Raw genomic sequence first — 27885 nt, forward strand, 5'->3', positions numbered from 1 at the left:
ATATAAATAGTTATTTAATGACATTCAAACATCAATTAGAATACAGGTATACATTTAATTGACTCAATTGAAAAAATCAATTTGTTGAACGACATTCAAACATCCACTTAATTTAGTCAATTAACTAAATGAAGCTAACTAAAATAAGTCAATTAAATTCTAAATGTGTATCTGCTCCATTATGACTCCATTAGCAAATTTAATTTAGTCAACGACATTCGAACATACACTTAATTAGTCAATTAACAAGATAATTACTTTCATATAAATAGTTATTTAATTTACTCAATGACATTCCAATGTCCACTTAATGTAGTCAATTAGAAAAAAGTCTTTTACTTGCTGCCAACAACTGGATTTACTCAACTAACAAATTTAATTTGGTCAATGACCTACTGACATCAACTTAATTTCCTCAATTAAAAACTAAATTGAGTCAATTACCTACAAGAAGGTCTTGAGTATACAAGCCACAAGAATATAAATAGTCAATGTTTTTTGTAGGATCAGCTTATTTTGTAATAGTGAAGAACCACCGAAAGGTGGACCTTGAGGGATGAAGAGTTGTCAGGACCTCCTTTAATTTACCCTAGGCCAGAAAAACATGGCGACTGGCGACTGACTGCTGGTAGTCGGCCAGCGCTTGCTGATTCGGTCTGAAGCAAAACAGTCCAGTAGTGAGCCATAGCTAGCCATAAAAGCTCTTACTCGTTCCCATTCCGCACTTATTGAGACTGAAATGCTTGCCTCGGCAAGTGCGGAAACGATGCAAATGTTGGAAACGGCTTTCGGTGATTCAGTTTTATCAAAAACACAAGCCTTCGAGTAGTACAAAGCCTTCAAAGTCGGTTAGAGATCGTTGAAGACATAACTCGTTCTGATCAAGTGCTTATGAAAAGTGTTTCGAGGATTGGAAAAATTGTTGACATAAGTGTATTACATCTGATGGGGATTACTTCGAAGGCGACAAAAAAAATTTCAGATGGACAATTAAATATTTATATAAAGTTAATAGCGCATGTTTCACTTACATCCATTTCATCTATCGATTTTTACTTAATATTTGCCGTAAAGCGCATTTATAGAGTTACTGAGTTCATTTACTTATTGCAAATGTATTTACGATTCGTTAGAAACTCTCGCTCTTCCCTGCTTTCTGTCTCTCTCCCGCACTTTCAGTGATGACTATTATCATTTTCTCAATATTTGTATTTTCCCAATATTCCGCATTCCTATCTTGCCCTCAACGATCATTATCTTTCACCCTTTCCCTGCCCAACAATTTATAACACATAAATAATCAATAATTATTTTTCTAGAACAACAACAAATTAAAGCAAAAAATAGATAGACAGATAGAGAGATATTTGAAGGGCAAAAGGCGACCAAAACGTCACTGCAGGCATTCAGACGCCTTTGTAGTTGAGCCGATTCGAAATGAAATTTATTTCATTTTCTAATAGCAGCACAAACATACAGAATATATACATAATAGATATATGAATATACATATATGAAGCGACAACAACAAAGTAATCTAAGCATGAGCTAATGCAACTCTAAGAACTTAGAATTATACGAAACAAAATATCTACAGATTGAAGTGTGCTACTGGCAGCCAGAGACTTACTCGCTCCGCTGTCGATAAAGACGAATCGCTTTGCTATCCAACACTTCGACACTTCGACGGATATGAACGCACAGCGCTGTATTTCGTAGAAGTACGGTAAGGAATGCGCGCGTGGAGCGCTTTGGTGGCAATACAAATTAATCGAAATTAGATTAAATGGAATTTGTGATGTGGTGATTTCATGGAATGTGCTGAATAATGGCGTAATAGATAAAAATGCTGGAGATGTTGCTGGTGGTGGTGATGCTGATGGTGATGATTGTGGTCATTGCTATTTAAAAGAATCGGCATAGGTACATTTATAGACACATGAGCAGCGAGCGATCGCACATTTGCACTTGAGCAATGCTTTGTGGCGCTATAAATTCACATTCGCGAAGGTTTGGCGTTGCTAAATTTGTTGCACACTCTTCAATGTCGATTAATTAAAGCAAAAATCGTCAGATAAACATTTTGAGCAATTATCTGCATTTTTTCACTTTACTCGTTGCTTCACTTGCTGCCATTTTGAATTTATGGCTGCGTTAGCCTTGAACTGTTTTCGATATTTTTTTCTTTGTATTTCAGCAGTCATCATCACAACCCTTTCGTGGATTCGCCAATTTGGCGAAAACATAATAAAATTGGCTATAAAAACGGTGAGTAAATGTGGTGAATATACATATGTATGTAGATATGTATGTACATATAAACGAGCATACTGGAGTGTATTATTATTTTACGCTTTTTGTGTTTTTTTCTTTGTTTTTCAATTTTTTGGTTTGTTGATTTTCTGAACGATTTGTTAAAATTTTTTGTGTGTTAATAAATGTAGTGCAATTAATTATAATAAATTATAAATTTACATTCAAAGAGCTGATGAGTAATTTTGATGAATAATTTTGAAATTAAATTTTTTATTTAGTTTTCTTAATTTTTTCAACCTGCTTTTAATTTCGTATTTTTATCATATTTTTTTATAAACTTTTTTACTTTAAAAAAAATGTTTTTTTTTTTTATTTTTTTAACATTTTTTTAAATTTTTCACATTTTTTAATACATTTTTTCTATTTTTTAAATGCTAGCATATTTTTAAATAAAAAAAATTAGTTTTGCTTCTGCCCTTAATTTTTTTTATTTTTTTAACTTTATTACTTCTTTTTTTACATTTTCTTAATCTTTTCTTTAATTTTTTAAAGCAAACTAATTTTTTGTTTTTACCTTTGTCTTTAATTTTTTTATTTTTACATTTATCCTTAATTTTTTTAATATTTTTAAGTTTTTTTATTTTTGTTTTAATTTTGTTTTTAATTTATTTTTATTTTATTTTTTTTTAATTTTTATTTTTATTATTTTTTTATTTTTAAATTTTTTTTTTTTTTTTTTGTAATTTTATTTATTTCTTTTTAATTCTTTTTTAATTTTTTTCAAATATTTTTAATATTTCTTTTAAATTTTTTTCAGTTTTTTATTTTTATTTTAATTTTTTTATTTTTTTTTATTTTTATTAATTTTTTCTATTTTTTTTTAATCATTTTTAATTTTTGTTAATTTTTTTTGATTTTTTTTAAATTTTTTTTAATTTTTCAAAACACCTCTCACAGTCTTATGATATTGTATGCATAACTGCTGAATGAGCAATAAGGGCTGATGCACTATAGAGCAAGTCTATACAAATATAACAAAGAGAAATTATGAACAACTATCTTATCACTTCTTCTGTAGAAAGTCCTCATAAATACTCTCTCAAAAGATATAGAGAATGTTAAGAGTATTAGGTGAGCACGTAAAATTTGCTTATAAAATCACGTAACAGACTCACTAACAGTTTCATAAATGAATAAAATTGGCAAAACATAAATATTTACAAAAGCCAAGTGATAAGATGTGAAGGTGTAAATTACCCTCCATAAGTATTAGCGTTGCCCACAGCAATACAGTTCCTTCAACGCCGCGAGTTCGTACAGATCACCATGAGTTTAGTGGGCAAAGTTGTAATTGTAACCGGAGCGAGTTCGGGCATTGGTGCTGCGACGGCAGAAGCTTTTGCCAAAGCAGGTTCCAAAGTGGTGCTCACAGGACGAAATGCAGCGAATTTGAAGGTTACCGAAGCGGCCTGTAAAGCTGCCAACAGCAAAGCCGAACTTCTATTAATCGCTGCTGATGTCACAGTGGATGCGGAACGCATTATAAACACAACAATTGACCGTTTTGGACAATTGGATGTGCTGGTCAATAACGCGGGTATTTTTGAAGTTGGCAACATATTAGATATTGAAGTCGATCAATTTGATAGAATTTTCAATACAAATGTGCGTTCCGTCTTCCTTTTAACTAAATTTGCAGCGCCACACTTGATCACGAGCAAGGGTAATATCGTGAATGTCTCTAGCGTCTCAAGTTTGCGTTCTAACCGTGGTATGTCCGCCTATTGCAGCTCGAAGGCAGCACTGGATCAATTCACTAGATGTATCGCCTTGGATTTGGCGCCGCAAAATGTACGTGTAAATTCTATTAATCCCGGTGTTATTGTGACCGGTATTCATAGAAGTCTTAGTTCATCGCCGCAGGAACTTGACGAGTTTTATGTGCGTTCTAAGGCAATGCATCCACTTGGTCGTGTTGGCGAACCAAAAGAGGTAGCCCATGCTATTATTTTCTTAGCTAGTGACAGCACTAGTTTTATAACGGGTGTAACTATGCCCATCGACGGTGGCAGACATGCCCTCAACTCTTTTTGATTATTGTTTGAAATGTCGTTGTTTTTAAATTGATAAATAAATGTGAGATATAATTAACAAAATTTACTATGTGTCTTAACATTAGTTAATTAACGTTAGTAACGGTTACTTTTACATATATATTGGGTAGTCGAAAAAGTCTTTTCGTATATGTAATCAAACTTATTTTTTTTTTATTTATACTAATAAATAAACAAATATGTCATTTTGGTCGACCACTTTTTGCCATTTTTCCGCTAGAGACATTATTCCCTCAGTGTAAAACTTTCATTAATGTAAATCGAAATTTCGAAATTTCCAGCACGAAAGCGAGCGAACCATTGTTGGTTGTGCTACACGAACTGATACAGCATCGTCTCCGTAAACTTCACAAATTTCATTGGTAGCTTGCGTGGCATTCTCCCTTTTTTCTACAAAAATTTCAAAATTTGGAGAATTTCTTCATTATTTTCACTCATTTTTGAAAAGCTGTAACTTTTTTTCAACTTTCCCGAATTTAATTTTTTTTAAATGATCTTAAAATCTCACCTTTCCAACGCTATATGATATGATGTAATATATGATATGATTGGTAGCACTGGAGATATACGATTGCAACGACATCTATTGACAAAATACGAAAAGACTTTTTCGACTACCCAAGATTTTCTCGAGGCATAACGAGCAAGAAACTCTTTATCACTGTCGAGTGGCTTCATGTCAAATTAGAGCTGAACTCTGATGCAATGAGTCTTGTTCTTGTAGAAGCCGCTTTTTTATTCATTTTTTCCTATTGTCCGATTTAAATACAATCTTTCGATTATTATAGCATTTAAATCCAAACAATGGCTGCTATTTTTAGAACCATCAATTATTTGTAGAACTATGGAGTGAAATCTCAGATTCACTTTTAGCCATAAAATAACACAAAGAAGGCCTCAAAGTGACTGCAATTAAGCATAAAAACAAATACTAACGCGAAAAAATTTTTCTTTCTCGACTTTTGCAGACATTTATTCAATGTGATAAATTGCTTTGGCGAGATAAAAATCGCAGAACAATTGAGTGATTGGAAACGAAGAACATACACAGATCCCTATATGCGGACTGTGAATGCAAAAATTGTAGCTGCAGCAACAATGGCAGGCAGCAGCTGCTGACCACAAGCATGCGCTTGAGAAAAAATATGCGAAAAAATTGCGTTTGGTGGTAATGGCAAAAACACAGAGAAAAATTGAGAAAAAATGAAGAAAAAAATAATAAAAGAAAACATGCAGAAAGCGACAAGCAACCAAGACACTGCAGACGCACCTAGAAAGAACCTTCAGTTAGCTAAGCGGCGCGGCTGCGCAGCTCACCTCAATGCGCACTCAAAGGTGCAAAGCAGTAAAGGTCTACAAGTCCACATACCAAGCCACCAAACCAAAGCAAACCAAATGTGCTATCGCATGTACATATGTGTGTATGTGTGACATAAGTGTGTGTGTGTGTGTGTGTTGTAGAAATAACAGCTCGAGGCAGGATGGTAATTTTTCAAGCTCAATACAATCTGTGCGCGCTCTGGCTTTAGCCGCTGATAATGCTAGGCGATTATGTTGCTGACCATTCAACTTCTTTGCATCTCACAGCCCATAAAGCAGCTGAGCATGGCTGAAAAACAAAGGCAGCAGCAAACAGCTAAACAGCACATGAGCAAGAACAAGAACAAGAACAATGGAATGTGCAGCAAGTCAGTCTGCAGTGCTGGTGCTTGGGTGTGTATGCAGACTAGCGGCAGACGTCTGCAGCGGCCAAGCAAATAAGCTGTAGGCCGGGGCTTATTTTTCGGAACGCCGTTGGACGACGTGCGACCTTGAAAGTTTTTTCTCGCATTCAATTCTTTTTTTTCTTTTGTTATCTATTATTATTATTATTTAGTTGCGTTTGTTTGTGTGTGTGTTGTTTTTTACTTTTATTCAATGGTCATACCTAGATTCTGTGGCATTCTTCAACAAGTTCTGCACGCTTGCCAAGTCTGAGGTGGTTCTTCGCCGCTTTATGCAACGTTATTTAAGTGTATTTCTTGGCGTATATTTTTTTGTTTGCAATTTCTTGTTTGCTCATTGTTTTTGTTGTAGTTTTTTATTCTCACACACAATGTGTTGTAGTTACGCCATAGCTTTAACGCTTTAACATTGGCCTTCTTCTCCACTTTTTCACTTTTGCATTATGCGATTTGTGATTTGCATTGTTGCTGTGCTGTGCTTGATTCTGTTTCTTGGCAATGGCGGCGTCCAAGAATGCAGACTACACATCGGCAGGCACCCTTAGTGGTGAGTGCCATGTATGTATGTGAGGGTTTTTGTTTTGTTGAAATATAGAATATCTAAGCGGATCGGCAGACGTTTTGCTCGAGTGTTTTGTGTGCGACAGCAGTCATAAATCATTTGGTCAAGTAATCGGTGATCCGTTTTTGTTGTTAGATGCATTTGCAAGATTGAAGTCGAAGTGAAATTTTATTTTTAGAATGAAGTTTTTGATTTGGAAGAATACTTAAAATGTAGAGGAATTTTTGATGCTTAGAGCAAATTTCAAATTTAATATAAAAAAAATGCAATGAAAAATAAATATATAAATAACTTTAATGATAGAAAATATTTTTAAAAAATTTTAAAAAAATTAAGGTTAAACAAAAGAAACTAAAATATTTTTTTTAATTTAGTAATATTTTAAAATTTTTTTATTTTATTTTTATTATTTTTTTAATATAATTATTTTTATTTTTTATTATTATTTTTATTTTTTTTAATGTTTTTTTCACAGTTATTTTTTTTTTAATTATTTATATTTATATATTTTATATTTTTCTTTATTATTTTTTATTTTATTGTTTTATTTGTTTATTATTTTTGTCATTATTTTTTTTTTAATTTTTTTATAAATTTGATTTTTTTTATTTACTCCTATGTTTGATCAAATTTTTTTTGTAATGATTTTTATTTTGTAAATTTTATTATTATTATTTTTATTTTTTTAATGTTTTTTTACAAATATTTTTATTAATTTTTTTATTATTTTTTTAATTTTTTTATAATTTTGATTTTTTTATTATTACTTTTATTTTTTATTTAATTTTTTTTGTAATGATTCTTATTTGGAAATTTATTAGTAATTTCGACTTTTATAATTCTTAAAACAAAATTTCATTCACAAATACTTATTTTAATTTTTTTATTTTCTTTTTATTATTATTTTTTTATTTTTATTAATTATTATAATTATTATTATTATTTTTATTTTTATTATAATTATTATTTTTATTATTATTTTTATTTTTAGCATTTTAATGTTTTTTATTTAGAAGTTTTAACTTTCATAAATTTAAAAACAAAATTTCATTTATAAATATTTGTTAATTAGTTTTTTTATATTTTCTTTTAAATTTTTTAATTTATATTTAGATTTAATTTTAATTTTTTTTATATTATTCTTTTTTTTTAATTTTTGGAATGTTTTTTATTTTATAAATTTATTACAAATTTCGATTCCCATAAATTTAGAAATAAAATATTTTTCACAAATATTTTTTTAATTAGCTTTTTATTTTCTTTTTAATTTCTTTTTGAATTAAATTTTTTTTAAATTCTTTTATATTATTTTTATATATTGTAACTTATTAAATTATTATAACTTATTAAAAAAAATTTCCATTTTCATAAACTTAAGAAATAATTTTTATTTTTTAATTTAATAATAAATTTATTTTCCCTTAAATTTTCATAATATTTATTAATTTAATTTAATTTTTTTAATTTCAAATTTATTAAAAATTTTCCATTTTCACAAATTTCCATAATTTTAATATTTTTTAAATTTTTGTTTAATTTTTTTAAATTTCTTTTTAATAATTATTATTTTTTTATTAAGATTTTAAGTTTTTTTTATTTGGAAATTTATTTAAAAAAAATTACCAATTCATAAACTTCAAAAACAAAATTTATTTAAAAAAAATTTATTTGCTAAAAAATCTATTTTCCCAAAAGTTTTCATAATATTAATTAATTCAAATTAAGTTTTTTAATTTCAAATTTATTAAAAATTTTCCATTTTCGAAAATTTCCATAATATTAATTAAGTGACGATATTTAAGCACAAGCCACTCAAATAATACATATGTACATATGTACATACATATTTTATAGGTTTGTACATACATATGTACATATTTTATACTTGCTATGAAAGCGTCGGCATCGATTGCCACTTGATTATCAATTAGCTGTCAAATGATGTTTATTGTTTAATCAATCTGTTTTTATTGTTTTTGTTCTGAGAATTGCACGTTGAGATTATTTGTCTATACATATGCACATATTTACTTTTATACATATATGTATTATATCACATATACTTTTTGCTTCTGTGATATACAAGTATTTATTGGCAAAGCTCTCAACAATTTCCGGTAGGAAGTTTTAGACAAAAAAGACAAAATTTAATTAATTTATTAAAACGTAAAAAATTTTAAATAAAATTAAATTATTGCAGGATTTGAAGAGGTGGTAAGCGAGAAAATATTTTTTTTTCTATTTGAAAGATTAAAAAAAAAATAAATATTCTTAGAATTTGTCTATATAAATATAATAAGAAATTAAAAAAATAAATAAAATATATATAAATATAAAAAAAATCGTGTTGAATTTACATCAAAGAAATAATAGTAAATCACCGACTTTGAGGTTCCGAATTATTTTTTACATAACCACATGTCAGTCAAAACATTGTATGTACAAAGTATACTTCATAAGTGAGTTTCCGCGCAATTAATTGACAGGCACCCATAAACAAGAGTACATTTTATTGATATATCTAAAACAATAGGAGCAAATACAAAATTTTCCAGTCATAACATCACTAGCTGTAAAATAACAGTAGCAAAATAATTGACGTGTGACGAGTGAGCTGTCAAAACTGACACGAGCAGTCAAAACAACTCGGCAAAACGTCATTAAAGAGAGCAACGAGCAAGCACAAAGGCATGCCAAATTAATGTAGACTAACAAAAAAACATAAAAGGATTGCAAAATGGCAAAAAATTATACAAAATTAGAGAATTTGATTATGGAACACTCAAGTAATTAATTTGGATATACTAGAAATAATAATTATAATTCTAAGTAAAGATGAAGCGACTTACTGAACAAAAGTTGGGTTATTTTTCTTTTTTTATAGAGATACAATGATGTTTTTCAAAAATTAATAAACACGTAATTAAATGTAGCATTAATGAGCAGTCATATAATTTGCATGAGATTGCTCATTAGAACTAGTTCAATTTTTTTTCTGTAAAAAACAACACACTCATTTCACAATTATCAACATTTTTCATTTAACGTTAAAAATTCCAATATCTGTTTCTAGCATCTGTAATGCACACGTGTGACTTTCTTGTTATTACACTAATGCGTTGGAATATAAATTTATGGCCCTAGCACATGCCCCTTATTGCGATGACAAAATAATAAAAAAATACGTTTGCAATTTTCCGCAATTCACGCCGCCGACTACGGATGCTCCACAGGCCGATTTTATAATTGTAGCAAATAAAATGCTGGTAATGAGTGAATGAATGAATGCGAAATGCGGTAATATTTATTTAGCACGCCATAATTCATATTATGATTGAGTAAAATTATTGTTGATTTTTATTTGTTGGCGTAAAGTCGTAAAATTTTAGCAGTCAATATGAAAATCTGCGAAAAGCGTAAAAAACGTTTAATGTAAAAAATTGTAAAAATTTAAAAAAATAATGTAATCATAAAGAAAATTTAAAATAAAGATTTGTTTAAGCAGGAAGCAATGTGGTGAAAAGCATACGATGCCAGCGACAACCTGAACAAATTTAATCCGGACTGGTACATTTAATCATTCATACAATCATCAAAACATACAATTTTTTTTTGTGAAATGCCTGGCATTTAGAAGGGTACAGCCTTTTTTATGTTCATGTGAAGTATGAACTTCATATCTCAAGTACTCTGTCTTTTGCAACTGATTTTTTGGGACGCAGAAAATTTGTCAGGCGATTTTTCCTATGAAAAAAAACTTGAACAACGAGTTTGCTTCAAATTTTGTGCTTCCAAACGTCGTGAAGTCATCGAAAACTGAAAATCGTTATGTTGGCTTCAGAGAGATAGGAGAGGATCTCAACATCGCTTTTAGATAGACTCAACACAGTTTGGATACAGTTTTGGTTAGAGTTAAATCATGGAAAACTTGCCGCATGCAAGTCGTGTCGAATGGGTGACGAAAACATCGAAAAAGTTAAAGAAGCAGTGCTTGAAAATCCTCGCGTTGGCATCAGAGAGATAGAAGAGGATCTCAGCATTGCCTATAGATACACTCAACACATTTTGGTTACAGTTTCAGTTAAAGTTTCGGTTAAGGTTTTAGGTATGAAGAGCTGAATATTTTGCAAATACGATATCGTGTAGAGGCAGCAAAAGAGAGGCTTGGCAAGGTTCTTAAGAAGAGGTTACAGTTTTGGTTAAAGATTCAGTTAAAGTTTCGGTTTTTAGATATAAAAGTTCGGAATATTTTGCAAATACGATGATCAGGAGATATAGATATATGAATACGACGTGGAAACTGTTCAACGATCTCGCGAATGGCGCTCCAAAAGTAAGCCGAAACCGAAAAAACCAATCTCGGACGGGGTTTATAACAAGTGAACGGAAAATTTTATTAAGCGTTGGCATGCCTATATTGGCTCAGGAGATTAGGCAATTGAGGGCAATAATAAAGAATTGTATTGAAATACGTGTTATTTGTCAGTCTGGGTCAAATTTGATCATATGTTATCTATCAAAAATCAAAAATATTAAATATTTAACTATTTTAACTAAGTATTTTTTGCTTTAATGTTTTTTTTTTTTGTCAATCCGGGTCAAATTTGATCATATGTTATCTATCAAAAATCAAAAATACTTAACTGATTAACTATTTTAACTAAGTAATTTTTGCTTTAATTTTTTTTGGCACTCCGGGTCAAATTTGATCATATGTTATCTATCAAAAATCAAAAATACTTAACTGATTAACTATTTTAACTAAGTAATTTTTGCTTTAATTTTTTTTGGCATTCCGGGTCAAATTTGATCAGCTGTTATCAATAACAAATCAAATATATTAAATATTTAAGCGCGTAATTTTTGTTTTAAATATATGTACATATGTATGTATGTATATTCCACTAAATCGAAAAAACACATAAATTCCACCAACACAACAACTGTTCTTTCGTTTTTCCATAACTATTTACCACTAATTATAACTATTATAGCCTTAACACCAGAGCATGAAAACCCAATCTGACCGCATTCCACGCTTAATACTTCTATACATTCTAAAAAATTCGAACACTCCCCATTGCCAGAGTGCCAGCGTGCCAGCGTGCCAGAGTCTGCCCGACTGACAAACTGTCTATTCAACTGCCAGCCTAAGCATTGCTGCCGGTGAGTGAGTTGCTCGACTTTCTATCTGTCTGTCACAGTTTTGTGACACAACAATAACCGGCACTGACACGCAGACGCCTGTCAGCCGCACACCAACGAGCCAACCCAGCCAACAGCTACCGTTTGGGAGTGCAGCAAAACTACTTAGTCACAATATATAATATTGTGTGTATGTATGTATATAAGTCAGTCACAAATATAAGTATGTATATGTATGTATGTAAGGTTTCACTATGCCAAACGTTAAATAAATAAATAAAGTAATTCAGCGCAAATACACAAAACTTGCATAATACATAATCAAGTATTACATCTGCATCCGAACATGCCCGAAAGAAAAACAAACGTCAGAGACAGCAACACGAACACACAGCTGATGGATATAAAGTCATAATATGAATGTAAACTGCAAGCGAATTGAAGCGCATAAAAAGCAGCAAAAAAAAAGCAAATATAATATAATTTGCAAAGTCACAACAACTAACGTACCTGCTGTTTATAAATAAATAACTAATAAAAATTAAATGCTCGGCGAAAATAAGCTTGCCAGCCTTTAGTCAGCTGCTCGGTGGGAGTTGATGGGATAAAAGCGGTTACTGGGCACCACAATTGGACAATCAAATGTCGGTGCGTTTGGGCACTTGTGGAACGCAGCGTGTGCGAAATAATGCGAAATTAATTTTCCCACTCGCCCACACTCGCTCGTTGGAGCAAAGTTCGTTGATATGCATTTGACGTGGGCAGCTTGGTGTACACGTTGCCCATTTAAAGCGGCAAATTTTAAGCAATAAGCATCATTAACAGACGTGCAAAAAAATAGCATAAATAAATATGAACGAAAAATAAAAATATATAAAAATAGAAAACAAATCGCAAAAGAAAATCAGCAGTTACTTTCGGTTACTTTGGTGCTCGCGAAAAAGGCTTGAAATAAAGCAGCTAAAAATATGGTCAGAACAATTGCTGTGACCGATTTAAAAAAGTGAGCAGGCGACTGGCAGAAAGGCTGCTCGTCGCATTAGCGCACAGCTGAGCTGAACATGAGTACAGTAAAGTGATTATTTGTCGCTTGCGCAAGTGATGTGCCATTTCTGCTACTTTTATACCCGGAACAGGTCTGTATTTAAGCGAAATAGTTGGTCAATTTCTGAGGTATAGATCACAGATGTAACTTTCTTATGAAGGAGCTCATTTGTCGAAACCGCCGTTATTGGATCACTATAGCATATAGCTGCCTTACAAACTGATCGCTCAAAATCAAGTTTTTGTATGGAAAACTTTTTTATTTGAAGAGATTTCGTCACGAAATTTGGTACGGATTATTGTCAAAGGCAACGGTAAAATCTCCGAAGAAATTGTTCAGATCGGATCACTATAGCATATAGTTGCCAAACAAACTGATCGTTGAAAATCAAGTTTTTGTATGGAAAACTTTTTTATTTGACAAATTATCCTCACAAGATTTGGCATGGATTATGGTGAAAGGTAACGGTACAATCTCCGAAGAAATTGTTCAGTTCCGACCACTACAGCATATAGCTGCCATACAAACTGATCGATGAAAATCAAGTTGTTGTAGGGAAAACTTTTTTATTTGACAAGCTATCCTCATGAGATTTGGCATGGATTATTATGGAAGGCAACGGTACAATCTGTGAAGAAATTATTAAGATTGGACCATTATAGGTTATAGCTGCCCCACAAACTGATCGATGAAAATCCAGTTTTTGTATGGAACACTTTGTTATTTCAAGTGATTTCGTCACGAAATTTGATACAGATAATTGTCTAAGATAATGACACAATATACAAACAAATTTTACAGATCGGATCACTATAGCATATAGTTGGCATACAAATTGATCGATGAAAATCTAGTTTTTGTATGGAAAACTTTTTTATTTGAAGAGATTTCGTCACGAAATTTGGTAAGGATTATTGTCCATGGCAACGCCACAGCCTCCGAACAGATTAACAAGATCGCACCACTATAGCATATGGCTGCCATACAAACTGATCTATCTAAATCAACAAAATCGTTTCCCTGCAGAAATAACTTCAATACCAATAAAAGGTTGTTTATATCAAACAACGTGGCTAGAAAGAGCTAGCAAAACATCAGCTGTAAAGGGTATTATAGCTTCGGTGTAGCCGTAGTTTACATTTTCCTTCTTTGCCTTGTCTGTATTATTTTTTTAGAGCCAGTTATTGCTGTTATGAAGCGCGCACTTGCAGCAAATAACAAGTAGATACATGTGTACATATAATAAATATGTAATTATGAAAGTTAAGCTGGCTAACAAGCTGCTCGCGTTCTACCTTTCAGACTTTTTGACATTTTTACCAACAACCACACCACCTTTATGGGCTTCCTGACAAAATCAGAAGCCAAAAATATAGGTGTAATGATAAAAGCTTCAAGAAGCAACTTGCTAATACCTACATAAGTATATAGTAGCTACATACATATCTACATATACAAATGTATACGAGTATATATATGTAAGTATATCGCAACAATTGTGGTGTCATCACCCACCTACCGCAAGCGCTTTGCAGCCAACCGTCAGCAGGCAGCGGGATTATTTTCGCATTAAATTTGTCGGTAGTTGACTCTTTACCCCATTTTGCCGTTAACTCATTTTGTGGCCAGCACACGGGTTCATTTGTGGACGCGCTGCCGCATTTAAAATTGCAAAATATAACAACAGTTGGTGCTAATGCCTGCAGATTACAATTAAATACTGGAAAAAAGAGTGAAACGCAAAAGCGATAGAATAGAAGAGAATAGAATTGTAATTATGGCGCAGATGGCTGCGGGTGTTGAAAAGTAATATGTAATGTAGATTACAGCTGCTGCTTGTGTGTTGTTGTTGGTGCGTGTGCGAAGCGATATTTGCGGTGGTGGCTAAGTGATAAATTTAATTGTTTAAGACTTTGTTGATTTATTACCTTTTTGCTGATAAATGTACAAGTATTTGATGAAAGTGGAGAATACTTGAATGGCTTGTCACAAGAAAAACAAAATACACATACATTTGTAACATTTGTAACTGTAAAATGAACAGCGGAAATTCACATACATATGTACATATGTACATATGTTTGTATTTAAAATGAATTTAAAGGAGGTACTCAAGTTCGATTGGCTGTTAGGGGGTTTTATTTGTGAATTTAATTAAATTTCGCATTTGATATCTAACAGTAACTATTTTTCATATCAATGTAAGTAGCTATAAGCTACATTTCAAGTAAATAATTCCAAACTCAATATGGTGTATTAATAAGATAAAGATATTTAATTAAATTCTATGCAATAAAATAATATTATTAGTCACTTTTCAAATATTAGTTCCGAATGGAGACTTGCTTTCTAGAAAAAATTAAATTAAACAAGAAAAAACTTTAACTTCGGCTGCAACGAAGCTATAATACCCTGCACAGGTGCATTTCTTATGGCATAAAAGCATATAAAATGAGCTTTATTAACATGGTTTTGAACGGTCAGTTTGTATGGAAGTTAGATGCTATTGTAGTGCGATCTGAACATTTTTTTCGGAGATTGGAGCTTTATCTTAAACAATTATCTCTACCAAGTTTGGTGTAGATATCTGGCCAAATAAAAAAGTTTTCATACGAGGACTTGATTTTCTTCCGTCAGTTTGTATGGCAGCTAGATGATATAATTGTTCGATCTGAACAATTTCTTCGGAGGTTGTACCGTTGCTTTTCCCAATAATCCGTACCAAATTTCGTGATGAAATCTCTTCAAACAAAAAAGTATTCCATACTAGAACTTGATTTTCTTCGGTCAGTATGTATGACAGCTATATGCTATAGTCAACCGATCTGCAAAATTTGTTTGGAGATTGTAGCATTATCTCAGACAATCATCTATGCCAAATTTGGTGAATATGTCTTGTCAAATAAAAAAGTTTTTCATACAACAACTTGATTTTGATCGGTCAGTTTGTATGGCAGCTATATGCTATAGTTATCTGATCTAAACAATTTCTTCAGATATTGTATCGCTGTCTTTCACAGTAATCCGTACCAAATTTTGCGACGAAATCTCTTCAAATAAAATAGTTTTCCATACAATAACTTGATATCTGAGTTCCCTTCTGGGTTTTCATGGCAATCGGAATATAGACTGATATCCTCACCATAATAATAATAATTAATATAATAATAATTTAAGCAATATCAACAATTAACTTTCGCAAATTTATACAGTAATATAATTTTTTTAAACTATTTTTGCTGTATTTTTTACCGCTTTGTCTAAGCTTCAGTATTACCTGTTCTAATTGGCGCACGACATTCCGCAGACATGACAGCATTGTTAAAATTCCACGGGATTTCTAGTGCGGAACTGCGCTAGTGGCAATAAACGCGCCTGAGGAAGCGAGATAATAATTGCTACAGCAACAACAACAACAGCAGCAGCAATATTGCACAAAATCGTATGTAATAAGTAATGCAGCGCACATTGTAAGCAAAACTGACAACGTTTGGCGGCGATTGTCGCGCTTGCTGACAAGCAGGCGCTACATTGTGGAGACAAAAAAAATATAGTCTAAAGCATTTATGTAAGAAATTGCAAATGATGCACAATTGCTTTATTTGTTTTTATTACTTTTGAGATTAGATGCATAGCGGCGTTGGAAAAGTGGACTTTGATATATGAAAAACAAAACAAAAATACTTTTAACTTATATACTTCAAATATAAAAGAATGGAAAAAAATAAGTTTTTTATATAAAAAAAATGGAAAAAAAGAATTTTATTACCAGCCTGCGATCACTATTTTTTTGTAATTTTTCAAATTTTTTTTAATTTTTAAAAATTAATTTTCGAAAAATATGGGAAAGTGGATTTTAATAAAACAAATATTAAATGTTTTATTAAATTAAAAAATAAATAAAAAATAATTAAAAAAAATAAATTAAAAAAATTAAAACAAAAATTTTAAAAAATTAAAAAAAAAATTTTAAATGGCGCATCAACTTTTTTTTGTAAAACTTTTTGTAATTTTAGTTTTTTAATATTACAAAATTTAATTTTTGAAAAATTTCATATTTGAAAAAAAATTACATTAAATATTTTACTAAAATAAAAAAAATAAAAAAAAATAAAAAAAATAAAAAAAATAAAAAAAAATTAAAAAAGTTAAAAAATAAAAAACAAATAAAAAAAAAAAAAAAAAAAAAAATAAAAAAAAAAAAAAAAAAAAAAAAATAAAAAAAAAAAAAATAAAAAAAAAAAAAAATAAAAAAAAATAAAAAAAAATAAAAAAAATTAATTAAAAAATTAAAAAAAAAAAAAAAATTAAAAAAATAAAAAAAATAAAAAAATGTTAAAAAAAATGTTAAAAAAAATGTTTAATTTAAAAAATAGTTTAAAAATGGCGCGTCAACCTTCGACCACAGTTTTTTAGAACTTTCTTGAATTTTTTGTAATTTTATTTTTTTAATATTACAAAAATTAATTCCCGAAAAATAAGTGAATTTTTAGTAACTTTGAAAAACACATAGTTTTTTGCCTTTTAAAACCATTTACATGAAAATAAATATATAAAGCTTTATTTGCATAAAATTTTGCCAAACCAGAACTCGCTTTTTGTATCTGAATTTCAATCACGTACAAAGATGCAAATCAAAAATTTTGCTGTTACGGAATTTAGAGTAGCCAGAGTAACGGTTTTGAGAAATATATATTATTTTTTATTTTTTTTTTTTCAATAAAAATATTATTTGCACGTAAGTTGGTTTGTTTATCAACCAAATTGCTTACGAACAAAGCATAGTTAATAAAAATAAAAAAATACGAATTATCTGCATTTGTTGTGACTTCTTGGCCAATCACAACAAACGTTATTATGCAGGCACACATATGTACAAACATACATTTGCGTTGTTTATATTTTTGCATAGATATTTTATACACTAAATGCTCAAATAATTATGCATTTTGAACACACCACTCACTCGGCTGTCTCGCATATCATTTTTTATTGTAAACATGTACATATACGTATGTATGTATGTGTGTGTGCATGTACAAATTGATAATTGTGAAAACGTTGTACGTTGCCGCTTTCGGTTGACCATTTGCGCTAAATGCGTCATAGCGGGAAGTTTAAACGGCCGGCGAAACACGTACGCGCAATTTTAAACCAAATCGGGTTTGTCTAACCTCAATGTCATTAGAAGCGAAAATCGTATGGCATACAATTTGAACTACATTCGTGTTAAATACATATGTACATACGTATGTATTGGTAAATAAACAAAATGCTACACACCCAAAACGGTTTTGAATGGAAATTAATGCCAATACAATTTAACTTTCAAAATATACGGTTAATGATTTTTTTTTCGAAAAACTGTAATTCTCAACAGATTAATGATATTTTTTTTATAGAAAAAAGTCAGCATAGCTAACTATTCGAAAAATTATAGATCCAAAATGGCTGATCCAAAATAGAGGTACCTTTTTCAATAGCCTTTTTTGAAGCCGATCGACTTTCCCAAGCAACATCGCTTCGCTCTACGGGCTCTTAGAAAGTTCCAAGAAGATTCAACGATTTCGAGCCAAATTTTGTTCAGCGTTGAGGACCATTTTTGGATCAATGAGTATTACATACGAGCAAAATTGCCGAATTTGGGACGAAGAGCAACCTGAAAAGATTCAAGAGCTGCCACTTCATCCAGAAAAAACAACGGTTTGGTGTGGTTGGTGGGCCGGTGGAATCATTGGTCCATATTTCTTCAAAAATGATGCCGGTGAGAACGTAACCGTCAATGGCGACCGTTATCGCGCCATGATAACCGACTATTTGATACCTGAAATTGAAGCTCGTGATTTCGGCGACATTTGGGTTCAACAAGACGGCGCCGCTTCCCAGACATCGGATCAATCAATGGATTTATTGAGAAAACACTTGGGTGAGCAGATAATTTCATGCTTTTGGCCGGTCGATTGGTCACCAAGATCGTGTGATATCAGACTGTTAGACTTTTTCCTGTGGGGATATACATTTAAAGCCTAAAGTAGGCCTTGGAGCAAATCATGCTCGAACGATCATTCAAAATTTGACTCAACGGATAAACCTGTCGAAATCATCGTTAAAATAATGGGAGTTGTCGAGATCGACAGTAATGATAATATTGTTCCGATTGTGCACGAGCTATAGATTAAAGTTCGAGGTATGCGTGCAACACGAGTTACGGCGAAAAGAACTTCATAGACCAAATTTCCATCCGTGAATTGCTGCTGAATTGAAAAACGATCCATTGCTGAGGCGGATGGTGATGAAAACTGGATCTCTTTCGACAATCTCAAGCGATAATGGTCATGGAGAATGGCGATAAACCGCCGGAAAAGGCCAAGCCATTCTGGGATCAACGGCCAGGATGGAATTTGCTATGTGCTTGGTGGAATTGGCAGGAAATTATGTACCATGTACTGTTCCCAAACTCTTAGCTCGGAACTATACTGTGAACAATTAAGCCAAATGAAGTTACCAATCTCCCAGACGTGGCCAAGTTGACCGATAGGAGAGAAATTTCTTTCATCCGGACTACACCAGATCACAGTCGTCGATAGGGACTTACCACAAGCTTCTGGAGCTTGCTTAGGAGACACTTTATGTGTCTACGTTATAGTGCGGACCTAGCACCAAGTGAATACGGCCTGTAACTATATATGGCAAATGATTGTACTGGTGAAAAATTTGCCTCAAGAGGAGCTTATGAAAATCCCAGAAAATAATGGATTTCTTTTTACTAGACCTTGTTTATAGTACATAGAATAACAAGCAAGGAACGACAAGTTCTGTCACCAGTACGAAACTGAAAGCCAATTTCGTTAGAAACCACAGCGCTCTTCTTACCACGAAAATTTTAGCTAAATTCCAAAGCACATGGCAACGCCAATAAAATTTACGAACAACTTTAAAGCCAACAGACAAAATCATTAAATTGCGCGTATAAATTACAAATAGGAAAAGAATGAAGTAGAGTTGGCAAAATGGAGGGGCGAATGGCAACGACGACGACGTAAGAAAAATAGGAAATATTTGTATAATGACTTCTAAAGCGTTAAAATAACTCAAAATTTTTATGATGCCAAAGAAGGCGAGCACAAAGCAAGCACAAGCACGTCAGCGGTGCGAGAGGGAGGAGCGAGCAAAAGCATTTCAAACTTCATATACACAATTAACAGGCACAGAGCTTACCTACCGACAATTACAACAATAAATACCCACACATACAAAGCAATGAACTAATTTACAGCCAAGGAACGGCGGTGGCGGCAACGGACCGCGATGCAACCGGAAAATGTGCAACTGTGGAAAAATGTAACATTCGCAGCACGACGACGACGACGACGACATGTGAACGAATGAATGAATGAATGAGTGAATAAAATTTGAAGAGCTGAAGGGACCGACCACTGCAAAAGTGGAAGTTAAGTAGTGCACTTGCAGAGCTCGTTGGCGAAAACAATAGGCGCAAGAGTTGGGGAACGCCGGGTTGATGAGGCGACACCACACTTGATGATGATGATGGGATGATGCCTACAATTCCTGCCTGTGCCTTCCTACTCAATTAGGCGCAGTGAGAAAACTGTCAGGCATTATATTACTGCAAAGCGGGAGAAGGTGGAGCGCCAGCCAACCAGCCGTTTGACAGGAAGCCTGACGGCAGACGCGCACAGCACCAGCCTAGGAGGAAACTTAGCAGCAGTTCCGCGAAAGACGGAAATTGCTGAGCAAATTCTTAGCGCAGCTAGGGAAGCACAGAAGAAAGCAAACAAAACATATACAAACATAGCGAATTCTGCAAAGAAAGGGAGCGCAGCGCGCAGCATTCTCAAAGTCTGATAAGTATTAGCTGGAAAAGCAGGAAATTATGGACAAAACGTTAGAAGCAATGAATCATGTTGCGGCATCAATACAACAATGCTTACATAAGGAAGGCAGCTCAGGCTTGAGAATGCTGATAGCAATGCTTTAGTAACAGTAAATTTTAAAAACGTTTTTATCACTAATTTTTTTTTTTTTTTGCTACACTTTTCCATGCAACTAATTGCAAAATTACATCCCGTCTAGTGGTTTAATGAAAATTAAAATGTTATGGCGGTCCCCTAAGAGCCCAGAGAAAGGCAGGAAACCTCAAACACTTTCATTCAAAGAATAGTTTAGTGCTTTAGCTAGAATTTGTAATGGCAAAGCGAGCACGTGAAAGTGGCTGTAAATGAGCAGACGGCAAGCCTGATTGGTTGGCATTTGAAATGCGGAAAATGGTTGGATATCAGTTAATTAAGACTGACGACACAAAAACAAAAATAAGATGTGGTTGAAAGTCAAAAGGAGTTTGTAATTTTGCTCTTACTTGTATTAAAGGAAGTTTGTCTGGTACTGATTAAGATTGAATGCTAACTGGATGAAAAATTATAAGCCATTTGGAACCGCAAAAAATATATATGAGCAGTCCGTAGAGGCGTCTTAAAAATGCTGGATCTCACCAGTGGTGTGTATTTATAACATTAAGGCACATAACACAGGTTAGATAGACTTGTATGAATATATAGTAAGGACCGTTTTCTTAATGTCTGATTAGCAGTCATCTGTCAGTTAAGTTCTGGTTAACTTAACCAAGACTCCATCTTTCGGTAAAGAACCCTTTTTTTTAACAGAACTGACAGATGGCTGCTAACCGTTGAAAAAGTGGCCCTTAAATATACACATTATCTTCTGATTAATTAACCGCCGGTTAAGTGATTTCTCAGCGTTTTCAAAAGAAAAATGATTTATTGGAAACTAAAAAAAATGTTATTGCTAATTGGAGAGCCTCGTATGAATATCTGTTAATAATAAATAATCACTTTATCTCCTGGTTAGTTAACCAGTGGTTAATTTTTTCGCCGCGTATTCGAAACAATTTTTGAGTCAAAAACGGTTACTTGCAAAAAATATATGGTTTTATCGAAATCAATCTAGTAAGTATAACATTACCTCCTGATTAATTAACCGCCGGTTAAGTGATTTCTCAGCGTTTTCAAAAGAAAAATGATTTATTGGAAACTATAAAAAATTGTATTGCTAATAGGAGAGCCTCGTATGAATATTTTATCTCCTGGTTAGTTAACCAACGGTTAATTTTTTCGCCGCGTATTCGAAACAATGTTTAAGTCAAAAACGGTTTTTCGGTAAAAATATATGACTGTATCGAAATAATTAAGCAGTTTAAGGAGTTACACAAAGTTAAATAATTTTTACAAATAACTCCGAAACTATTTCCCAAATTAACTTCAGATTTTCGAAAAAAATATTCTCAAATATATGTAGATTCCATATATGTATATAGATTTTTTGGAAATTCAAAAGTGGATGTAACCCCTTAAGTATATAAGTATACATTATTCTCTGGTTAGTTAACCAGCAGTTATTTTTGTTGAAGCGGCAGAATTCTGCCGAGTTGACAATATTTGGCCGGATAAAAATTCGGGTCCGTTCCGGTTACGTGGACCCGACTGTAGCGGGAACGAAAACAATAGTTGAGTAATGATGTTTGCTTAGAAAAATATTAATTTATTTGCATATTTGAAATCAGTTTAAAAGCTTTGCGGCTATAAGTCGAGAAATTGTTGTTATATGGACTGATCTATAATTAATCTCTGATTAATTACACTTTTTAAATACAATTTTTTCAGTACATAGAAAAATAAGTATGAGTCAACTAACACAAATTTTGCGCTCTTCATAGAGCTTTTGACCGACGAGTCTTGTATTTACAAAAAAAAAACCAGAAACTGGTCATCTAAGGTATGCAAATCTCCACATTTCCGCGTAACTCGCTCCTAACACAATATTCTCCAATTGATGCATCACCACCACCTTTGGTGCAAATAGCATGGGTGGCATATGGCTCTAAGCTATGATCCGTGCCATAAACTTAATTTCAATAAAATTGTAATCCATATGGTAAAAGCGTCAATAAGCGCTGGACTACATGCATGTGGGTGGATGCGTGGAGAATCATGCTTTTGCATTAATTACAGCGCTTGGCATACGCACGCTAAATGGACACACATTGTTGGACGCATCACGAGGCATGAATAGTGTGGCGTTGCACGAAATGCGGCGTCTGTATGTATGGGTGTGTTGTTTTTATGGCTATGAATGGCGTTTGGCCTAGGGAGTATATAAAAGAATGAATGAATGGCTGGATAATCAAGTGGTTTAATGGCTGTGCATGTGGCCGGTTGTAAGTCCGCATGCATGTGCTTCCTTTATAGGCGGCTCCAGAGGTCTGTACTTGCATAAATCAATATTGTTTGTGCGTCCCAGGCAATAAGATTAGTAAGACGTTTTATAGCATTTATTAGCGTAAATGAAAAAGAGTTGAAGGTGAAGTGTAAATAATTGGTGAATGAGCAAAATGCTATTTTAAAGCTGCATGTGACCGTGACCGTTGTTGTTGTTTAGGCAGTTAAACGAAGAAATGGTTGATTGATGTGTGTTGGCTAGTTGATTTGTGTTGATGGAAGAGTTGTTCTGTAAGGTGGAGATGAAGTAAATGTGAGGATATGCATTCCTCTCTACTTTTGGTCTAGCATATAAAGAAATTTTTGGTTGCGTCGATTCCATTCCGCTAATTTTGATGGTTCAGATTTGTGAATGCCACAAGAGTTACATAAAAAAACCCCTGGACCGAAATTCCATCTATGAATCGCTGAGACGGATAAATACTGGTGATGAAAAATTGATCGCTTACATCAACGTCTAACGGAAACGCTTGTGATCGAATGGTGGTGAGCCGGCGCAAAAAGTGGTGAAGCCAGAGTTGACTATCATTGAGGGTTTTTTGGTGGGACTGCCAGGGAATCATAAACAATGAGCTGCCGTCCGGCAAAACTCTTAATGCGCACCTGTACTGTCAACATAAGTGCGGCTGGTGACTAGCCAGATCCTTAGAAAGCTTCAAGGCACCCTATGCGTATATATACATATGTACATAGCTATCATATGTATATATTTCTTACTAAAACAAAAAAATATATATTAAATAAAGTTCATCTCTATGCAAATGACGGTCGTAAAAGTGTTACGATGTCCTTGACATTCCAACGCGTACAACACCAAATTGCATTGACGAGCGTTCGGCTGGGGACTACCGCCAGTGTGCACAGTTTTTTCGCACATATGGCAATAGCTGCCAGAAAAAAGTAAACAAAAGCGGCTTTATATATCAACAGTTTGCGTTTATGATTTGCTGCAGCCGCTCTCCACATGCGTGCTTTGTGCCTATTTTCACTTTACTTTTAATGTCTTGTAACGATTTTTTCGCATTTTTTTTTTCTTTTTATTTCTTTTATTTTATGACAATCGTTGTGAGGCTGGCTGATAATGTTGAAGGGGGCCAATACGGCGAGGCAGATGACAGCAAGAGGTGGCATCGCTTTTGCAAACGAGCAGCTGAATATATACATATGTAGCTGTGCACAATAATTCTGATTGTACGCGCAATATTATCACAACCGATTGAGGCCGCCGGCGTTGCTACCCTGCTACGCGCGCCACACAGTGCCAGCCACGGCGGTTATGATGGGAAAGTGCAACATAGACTTGACACCCAACACACAAAGCCCCGCAGCACTAAATGCAGATTTCCCTACTTTTGCGTACGCTTGACGTTTGTGGTGATGCGTCGTTAATGTTTAGAATAATCAGCATTTTGCCGCACAAAAATACACAATGCCGCAAACACTAAGCAGCAACAAACAACATGCTGCAGCATCAAAGCAATGTCTCACTTTTAATAACTCAACGCATGTACACACAAACGTTATTTTTGTATTGTATGTGTAGAGTCTTCCGCGATCTGGTACTGATAGCGCTCGTGCGTTCTCCAGTTTCGCTGCGCTCATCCATTGTGTATTGGAATGCAACGCTATTTAGATGTTATTTTTACACCACACATTTGTATTTTTGTTTTCGTAAACTTTATGCGATAATCGTACAAGTGTGTTGGTGCTCACTTCTTATTTAACGACACAAATTTCTCTTTTTTGCCCGAGGTGCCCGAGATTGTGCTGTTTGTCTGCTTGCACTAGCTTCTAGAACATGCTCCCATTGTGTGTTTGCAGTTAAAAAGTATACATACTTATATATAAGTAAGATAATGTCTGTCTTATTTAGGTTTTCTAATTTAAAACACCACTCCAGGGGTGCTGCTGTGGCTTGTTGCAGATCAAACAATCCGCATATGTTTACTGCACTTAATTTTATGTGTTTCAGGCAATAGCTGAGTTGCAAGCTTTTAATTGTTACAATTTTGAGCACTTAGTACACGAAATGCACAATAATTTGTTGCAATAAAAGTTTTCATTGAAATTAAAATTGGTAGACGCAAAATAAAAGTCATTAGTAGATGTAAACAAAACCAGCTGACGTTTAGTGTTGGTGAAGTCGCTTCGATTTTTGTTCGATATGTGACTGTGGTGGGTTTTTCATTGCTAACAATTGCCACAATTTTTTTGAGAAACTAAATATTATATTATTTTATAATTTTTTTAAATTCTTTTTTAATTTTTTTTTTTAATTCTTTTTTATTTTTTTTTTTAATTTTTTTTTTTAATTTTTTTTAATTTTTTTTAATTTTTTTAATTTTTTTTTTAATTTTTTTTTTAATTCTTTTTTAAATTCTTTTTTAATTATTTTTTTAATTTCTTTTTAAATTTTTATAAAATTTATTTTTTTTTTATTTTTTTATTATAATTTTTCATAAGCATTAAAAAAATAGCGCAGCAATCAAAAATTAATTTATTTTTAAAGGTAACTTTTTTTATTTGCCTAATCATTATTCAATAGCTTCAAGTCAGCCCAAATTAACATTTTTGCTTCTTCAATTCAATTCTTTGAATATTTCACATTCGTCATAACAAACACGAATGCAGTCTGGGTTTTACTAAATAACCAATATGTATGTATGTATGTATGTATGTAAATATGTAAGATAAGAACTTGGCATACAGTATGCCACTGCAGGAAAGCTCACTGAATCATACTCATATCAATTGTTGAAAAAAATTGTATTTTTATGTAAGCCCACACCACACCACTACTTTCATATGCATATCACTACAAAATTATCACCAACAACATGGTAAAGGCAAACGTTAAATGGAGCACACAAACCTGCAAAAAAGAGAGAAAAAAATATTATTTAGCAATAAGTTGATTAAAGCTTATCAGCAAAATATAAATTCTTGATAAAAATTTATGATAAACAAATAAAGCTTTAAGGCTATTTTTAGCACAACAGGTAAGCATTGTTATATGTAAGTTAAATGTCGACCAATAATATGTATGTTTACGAAAGAAATTTCTACAATCGTAACTCAATTTTGTATATCATGAAAAGGAGAAACGTTTGTTGAAAACACAGCGGGATATCTGGTTTATACTATATACACCACAGCTGCCAGCTGTCTAATAAATATTGGTTTTAGAAAGTTTTTTGTTTGTTTTGCTGGAATATTTTTTTTTTGTTTTGTGCTGGAATATGCGCAAATTCGTAAATTCATTAATGTAATAATTTACATATGAAAGCAATGAAAATGTTTTGCAAATTCAAGCCTGAAACACAAACACAAAAAATATGAAAATAAATACGCACAAAGGCCGCTAATGTGGGCAAATGGCGTTTGTTGGGCAGATAGTGGTGAATAAGTTCAAGTGGCTGAAACAAAAATAATGATAATAAACTTCAAATTGAGTCACTTTGCAAAAAAAAACATTGCTAAAGATAACACACAACCCAACACGTTGATAAATACAATAAAACGCATAAAGAAAGGGAAAAAGCGTGTAAGAAATATGGCAAAATGAAGTTCAATGAGCGATTTGCATAATTGTCGCACAGACAACTTGTAACTAAAACAAAAACAATATTTTTACGTATATGCGTATATATTTTGCTGCAAAAGAAATGTATTTTCATTTTACGATATTTAAGTTTTGTGTGCGATCAACAGTTAGTGGCGAAAGTTTATGTTTTGATAACTTTTTTTTGTTTGCAACTTAACGATTTGTTTTATAGTTGCTGCGAGTTTATATTTGCTTTGAAAACATGCTAATGTCAGTGTAGCGGTATGAAGTACAAGCGTTTAAGTAGCTGAAAGTTAGTAGTTTGGTAATTTAAGTTTTTCTGCCTTTTCGTATGAAAGACAAGAAAAGAAAAATAAGAAAACTGCGTATAAAGTGCAGAAAAACGAGCGCAAGCAATGGTGAAAAGCACGTAGTCCACAGAAAATATGCGACAAATGTAACAATCGATAAGATATCATAGTGAATATATTTTAAAGTTACGATGACAACCATAAACGATGGCAGGTATGACACGTGTGTGATAAATATAGAGCAACGAAAAGAATAAGGAGTTTATAATAACCAGCACGACTACCAAAACTACAATATGTATATACAATAGCAGGCAAACTATGTACATACAAATCATTAGCCCTATATACATAAGATAGGATCGGTTAAATTTGTCTGAAGAAACGAATAGAAACTTTAACGTATATATCTGGTAGCGCTTTCGGTTAAGTAACCAGTGATTTCACTGATAACTAACTTGAAAGGTATTACATATCAAGCATATTTACACAAATTTCGGTTAAACAACCAGTTATTCCAGTTAAATAACCAGTAATTCCGGTTAAATGACCCGTTATTTCACCGATAGTTGACTTACAGGGTATCATTTCAAGCATATTTACACAGATTACGTTCGACTTTCAAATGTCCAATATTAATCGAAGCGAGATAATGATTGTGTGATATAGTAAACTTCCTTGTGTAAGTAATTATCTTATTTTGTCAACAGGCTTAATATTTTTATGATGAGTTGATAAAAGCTGCTCAAAAAACTTTTAGAAAGATAAGAAATTATAATAATATCGATGACAGGGGTAGATTATGAATAAATATGTATACTACAAGGTGCGTTCCAAAGTAAACAGGACTAAAAAAACAGAACAAATGGTT

At 32.6% G+C, this 27885-nt stretch overlaps 2 protein-coding genes across 3 annotated transcripts in view; one reads left to right on the forward strand and one right to left on the reverse strand.

The window, feature by feature from the left end:
• Positions 1–27885, reverse strand: part of LOC126760301 (death-associated protein kinase related) — a 204775-nt gene that overhangs the window by 160837 nt on the left and 16053 nt on the right. The gene's annotated exons all lie outside the window — the stretch shown is intronic.
• Positions 3489–4799, forward strand: LOC126760303 (3-oxoacyl-[acyl-carrier-protein] reductase FabG-like). Its single transcript, XM_050475835.1, has one exon. It carries the CDS (start codon positions 3583–3585, stop codon positions 4348–4350), a length of 768 nt encoding a protein of 255 aa, XP_050331792.1. The 5' UTR covers positions 3489–3582; the 3' UTR covers positions 4351–4799.

Source organism: Bactrocera neohumeralis, chromosome 5 (assembly GCF_024586455.1).
Source record: "Bactrocera neohumeralis isolate Rockhampton chromosome 5, APGP_CSIRO_Bneo_wtdbg2-racon-allhic-juicebox.fasta_v2, whole genome shotgun sequence".
In the NCBI taxonomy this organism is placed as follows: domain Eukaryota; kingdom Metazoa; phylum Arthropoda; class Insecta; order Diptera; family Tephritidae; genus Bactrocera; species Bactrocera neohumeralis.